The 5,887-nt window shown below is 57.7% G+C and overlaps 1 protein-coding gene across 1 annotated transcript; it reads right to left on the reverse strand.

Moving 5' to 3' along the window:
* Nucleotides 1-651: 651 nt before the first annotated feature.
* Nucleotides 652-4,472, reverse strand: DUSP12 (dual specificity phosphatase 12). Its single transcript, XM_086631968.1, has 6 exons — nt 4,198-4,472; nt 3,990-4,103; nt 3,798-3,916; nt 2,854-2,950; nt 1,974-2,154; nt 652-987 (listed from the first exon to the last, which is right to left on the reverse strand). The coding sequence occupies exons 1-6, from the start codon at nt 4,470-4,472 to the stop codon at nt 826-828; spliced, it is 948 nt and encodes a 315-aa protein (XP_086488094.1). The 3' UTR covers nt 652-825.
* Between the last annotated feature and the right edge of the window lie 1,415 nt (nt 4,473-5,887).

A 5,887-nucleotide genomic window follows, 5' to 3' on the forward strand; every position in this document is an offset into this window, starting at 1 on the left:
AAAAAAAAAAAGAAGTAAAAAAAATTGTTGAAGTCAATGAAAATAAAATGGATTTAAAGTAGGTCTTACCTGTCCTATTTGTCAAACCAAACCTGTGCCATCGTGGTGTACACAGCGTACTGTGCTTTTTTAAAATCTCACCACTTCTTAGGGATCTCTTTGAACTTGTAAGCAGCAATGGGGCAAGAACGTTTTTCCTCAGTTCTCCCCTTGCAGTACAGCCCGTGTCATATCCTCAGATGTTACATCAAAGGAGGAGCTACAGTGTAGTAAATATTCTTGGGGTAGAGCACTTTTAGAACTACTTTTATTGTAACGCAAGTACAAGTGTGGACTTGCCCTTCAGCCATTGTAAGTGTACCATTTTATGGCACTTCACTAAGCCTTACAATCTTTCCCCGGGACATACCTCCTGTCATGGAGTGCACCTCCAAAAATCTCAGCTGTGTGTTTCGGACAAACCGATCGGAACTCCTGACTTGGAAGAGCAGCGGCACTGCTGGCCCCAGCCTGGCAGGGACCCGTTAGCAGTCAGTCCTTCTCCAGAAGGAGCTGAGGCCTTCTGCAAATAGCAACAGAGTGAGACTACACTAACACCGTCACATTCAGGCGGTTTTGTACATGTTTGACCACTCTCAGACCTCTCCGAAGGCTGTTTCACTATTTTATATCTACTGGAGATACAGCAAGCTCAAATGGAGCAGATATTCACGTAATTCCACCATGTTACAAAGGGATGGAAGTCACAAGCTCGCTCCTGGCAACCACAGGCTCGCCAGCAGTCCTCTGTGGAAGCCAAGGAATGCATCGAGGGAAGGGACAAGTTCAGGTTTTGGCAGCTCGGAAGGTACCAACTGGCAGCGTCCTCACTTCATCCACTCGGCTTTTGTGGATCTGGAAGGCAGGTGTCACCCAGCGGCCGCAGGAACACTGCTCGCCCCACCAGCTGAAGGAGCCCAGCTTCGACGTGCACTTGGGACACAGAAGCTGCAAGAAAAACACACAGAATCATGGAATGGTTTGGGTTGGAAAGGACCTCAAAGATCATCCAGTTCCAACTCCCCAGCCATGGGCAGGGACACCCTCCACTACACCAGGTTGCCCAAAGCCTCATCCAACCTGGCCTGGAACACTGCCAGGGATGGGGCAGCCACAGCTTCTCTGGGCAACCTGTGCCAGTGCCTCAACAGCCTCATTGTAAAAAACTCCTTCCTTAGATCTAATCAAAGTCTCCCCTCTTCCAGTTTAAAGCCATTGCCCCGTGTCCTGTCACTACATGCCCTTGTCCAAAGCCCCTCTCCAGGTTTCCTGTAGCCCCTTTAGGCACTGGAAGGTGCTGGAAGGTCACCCCGGAGCCTTCTCTTCTCCAGGCTGAACAGCCCCAACTCTCTCAGCCTGTCTCCATAGCAGAGGTGCTCCAGCCCTCGGATCATCTTCGTGGCCTCCTCTGGACTCGTTCCAGTAGCTCTACGTCCTTCTTGTGTTGGGGACCCCAGAGCTGAACGCAGTGACCTGCTCTACGGAGCACACGGATGTAGGTCTATTTAAAATGAACTTCCACGGTACACTAAATTGTGGCAACCTGCGCCAGGCCAGCTCCTTCCCTTGTAACACTTCAGAGAAGGTAAATGGGCTGAAAAACAGGCAGAAAAGCTAAACTGGCACGACTGGGGTTTGCCCTGGGGCGCAGCGGGCAGCTGTGCCCGCAGAAGGGAGTGGGCCAAGACGCTCTCATGCTAAAAACAAACAGCAGATAATGCCTGTCCAACACCCAGGCTAGTGTCCTCAGTCCAACAAGATCACCAGCTCGTTTCCTCATAAAAGGATATTCAGCATTTTAAGAATCTGTCCATAAGCTGCAAAATTCACACAAGGAAGGCCGGGAGACTTTCGCATCGGGGAACAGAAACAAGAAAAAAAAAACCTTTGCAAGAAAAAATCATGCAGAAAATGAAGCGCGCGCTGCCCGTCACCTGTCCCTCCATCACGCCGAGCAGCGCGGGCTCCATCCACTGCACCGGCTCCGTGAAGTAGGAGGTGCACTGCTCGCCGCCACGCCGCTGAGCGGGGTCCGGTATCCTCTTGTGGGCAAAGGCTGCCGCTCCGCTCCCTTCCGCGTGGGACAGAACGCTGGACCTACGGAACAGGGCGCGCCTGCCCTCCGCGACGGGGAAAAGAGAAGCAAGAGAGTCGGTTTGACTCGGGAAACCTGCCCCCAGTTAAAAACAGGGGGTGGGCCTCCTGGCGGTAAGCAAACCAACAGGATCACAAATCCTATGGGGGTTTAATTTAGTTCAGGCCAGCAGGCACCAGCTCCCTTCAGGGTTGCTTCTTAACAGATCCAGTGATTTGTGTAGTTTTGGGCTCTGCCTCCTCTATAGATCCATTTTTAAACAATTCCTGCCTACTAAAACTTTAAATCTACACTCACGTACTTGAAGAAACCTGCACCTAGGAAACAGTAGGGTTATTCACTTTCACTTTAAGCAATCCATAAAAGGTAGTTAAAATGCAGGAAACCTCCAAATCTACAAGAAGTTTCTTCTGGAGAGACTGCTTGTCAAAAACAAACTAGAAGTTATGGTTTCAGAGCGAGCAACTCCACAGCGCCAAGCGGAATCGTGCCTGCAGGTCAGGCTGCACGAGTCCTGCACAACTTCAACGAACAAAAAGTTTTGTATTTCTTAAGATAGTTTTATCTGTCTAATTTGTTGTGACATATCAGTATGGAAACTCAGGCAAGAGCTCATCCCTCCTGACAATGGTGATGTGCCCATGGATTTACATGGGCTATTTCTCCTTTGAGTCGATTTCAAAATTACATTTTTTGGAGAAATATAAAAGGTTCAGTACCTGCATTTCCTGCACCTGTAGAGAACCTCTGTGTTTGGAGTTTGACTTGTATCGGTTGGATCAACAGCAAAGACTTCTCGGGGCAAATCTTGAAGTTCTGCAGAGAGGTCAGAACGAAGCTGTGAATCAGATCAACGCAGCCACGCCGCATTTCCATGGGGCAAGAATGCGTTCATGCGTCGCGGCATGCAGGAGCCGCCTTCTTCGCGTTCGTTTGTCCACTCACCATTAGACAAGCTGAAAATGAAAGAGCCTCATCCCTCCACACCTAAGACTGGGATTCACTTAACGCAAGGAGCTAGGATCTACACTTTAGCAATGGTAAAATAGTTGCATTTTACTTTTGGTTTAAACAAGAACATGAAGCAAAGGCAGAGGAGGAGTCAGTTCTGCCAACCTTGGAGGGCACATACAGGTCAGCTTATGAACGGGAACTGCTAAGGAGAAGGACGCAGACGGAGAGCGCGCCGTCACGCTGAATTCGCCACACAGATCTTGCAAAACAGCTACGGACTACGCTATAAAATGTCACACATGCACACGTACCTACGACAGCCAACCTGCTGCAAATTAATGTATGACAGTTTACTTCATCCCTTGATTTCAACTTTATCTCAGTTTTGCATTCGTTATTTTTATATTTTTTAATTCCGCTGACTTCTCTTTAGAGGATGTTCAGTTTGCTTAGCCGGGTACACAAACCCCAAACACTGACCCCTCCCATTTCCCAATTTTGCTAAGGAGAAGCTCCTTATGGATCCGATTTCTCGGGCCCGTCTCACAGCCGCTGTTCCTACGGAGGGCCTCCGGCTCTCCCGGGCGGAGGTTGGCCCCGCCGGCTCCCGGCTCGGCTGCTCCGGGGCACCGCTCCGTGCGCTCCCCCCGCCCGCGCTCCCCGCAGGGCGGACCGGCCCCGCCGCCCGCCCCGCGCCCCCGCCGCTCACCGGGGCGCCGCTCCGCCAGCACCTGCAGCCGGTACCGCTTGTAGATGGCGCTGGCGCGGTCCACGGCGCAGCCCATCGCCTCGTAGAGCTCCAGCTGCGCCTGGAAACCCGCGTTCACCCTGCGCGGGCGAGAGGGAGCGCTGAGCGGGCGGCGGGCGCGGACGGGGACGGGGGACGGGGACGGGGACTCACTCGGCGCCGGGTCTGGCGGCCCTGACGGCGGCGTACGCCTCCTCCCAGCCCAGCCGCTCCGTCTTCATGAGGTACGCGGTCGCCACGGCCACGCTGCGGCTCAGCCCCGCCGCGCTGCAAGGCAGGGCCGGGCCGTGAGCAGCGCCGCCGGGACGGGCCGCCCGCCACCGGCCCGCCCCGCTCCGCCCCGGCCCGGCCCGGCCCTCACCAGCGGACGAGCGCGGCCCCGCCGCCCGCCCGCGCCGCGCCGATGAAGGCGGCGCACTCGTCCAGGCGGCTCAGCAGGTCGGCGCCGGGCTCGTCCCGCGCCCGGACGTGCATGGTCCGCACGCCCGGCACGGCCGCGGGCTCCTCCGCGTCCACCGTCAGCACCGCCACCACCCCCGCCGCCGCCAGCGACTCCGGCGACGAGCACGAGTCCGCGCCGCCCACGTAGAGCCCCGGCAGCACCGGCACCATCCCGCCACCGGCGGCCACCGACATGGCGGCGGCTGCGCGCGGCGCCGCCCACAAGATGGCGGGGCCACCGCCCCCGGCACGGCGCCGCGCCCCTCCCGGGGCTGTGCGGCGGGCCCCGCCGCGCGGTGGCACTCGGGGCCCGGCCCGGGCCCTCCGGCAGGGCAGCCGGGCGCCGCCGGGGCAGCGCGGCGGGGCCGGGGCCGCTCGCGGCTCGTCACCCCGGGGCCGCCCCGCCGGGGCCGCAGCGGCGGCGGCTCGGGGGGCCTGAAGAGGCGGCCGGGGGAACGAAAACCAGCTCGAACCGCGCACCGAGCCGTGACTGCCAGCGCGGGTGCCAGTCGCAGCGAACCGCCACGGGGGAACGCGGGATCGTCCCTCCCTGCAGCGCGTCCGCAGGCGGATGCCCGTTACTGGGGGGGCGGGGGTTTCCCGGCAGGACTGTGTCACCCGGCGGTTCCGTGAGCACCGAGAGCTGGTTCATCACCTCCGTTAGCCCTCGGAGCCGCGTTTGCGGGGCGAGCAGTGCCCTCTGCAGTGCCCTCTGCAGTGCCCTCTGCAGCGAAGCGCGGGGGCAGAGCGAGCGGCAGGGCTCGCCGGTGCGGACTCCCGAGGGCTGGTCCGGTCCGGTCGTGGTGCGACCGCTGCGATCCTCCGCACCGCTTCCTAGAGCCGCGGGTGCCGAGGGAATGTGAAAAAGGTGTGATTTCGGAGAGAAAATCCGAAAAAGTACAAAAAAAAGTAGAGGGAAAAGTACAAAATCCGTGGGCTCGGCACGACTGGGGCTCCCTGAACCACCCCGCTGTTTTCGGTACCCCCGTCGCCGGGTTTGCCACCTGCAGCCTGATGCGCTGCCTCCTGAGTTTGCTCCTGGCTCCCAAATTAGAGTAAATGCTTTTTTCAGTCTGATTTGCAAACCCTTGTTCTCCTCCCACCTCCGCCTCCCCCCGTCAGCCTTTGTCTTCTCCTGCACCACCGAAATTTTCGACAGTTTGTTCTCCCCCCAGGTTCCAGGAAACCGTGTGACTCACGAAGCAGCCGAGGCGAGCTCAGGTGCAAGGAAAAATCAAACCAGATGATGGGCCGCTGCCCACTTGCTCCAGCGAGTGCGTTCCGTCTCAGCGCGTGTCTGCTCTGCTGCTTCCTAAGGGAAAAGGAGATGCCGGGTTTCCCTGGGCTGCCCGCTCCGGAGCCTCACGGCACAACCAGACTGGCAAAATCGGGTCTCCTGCTGCGGAAGCAAAAGCGCCAGGGGCCTGGGCAGAGGCATGACTGTCTCTCCCCCACTGGGAGAATTTGGCTTGTGCACTTTGTCACACGTTCAAGCGGCTCCGTTCCTTTTTTGAGCAGTTTTAGGCATATCCATCGGGGGATTGTGCGAAGAAGAGTCGGCAGCCCACAGCCCCAGTTGCCAGAGGTGGCACGCAGCAGAGCAGTGGAAG

The sequence above is a fragment of the Tauraco erythrolophus genome, chromosome 1 (assembly GCF_009769465.1).
Source record: "Tauraco erythrolophus isolate bTauEry1 chromosome 1, bTauEry1.pri, whole genome shotgun sequence".
Classification (NCBI taxonomy): Eukaryota; Metazoa; Chordata; class Aves; order Musophagiformes; family Musophagidae; genus Tauraco; species Tauraco erythrolophus.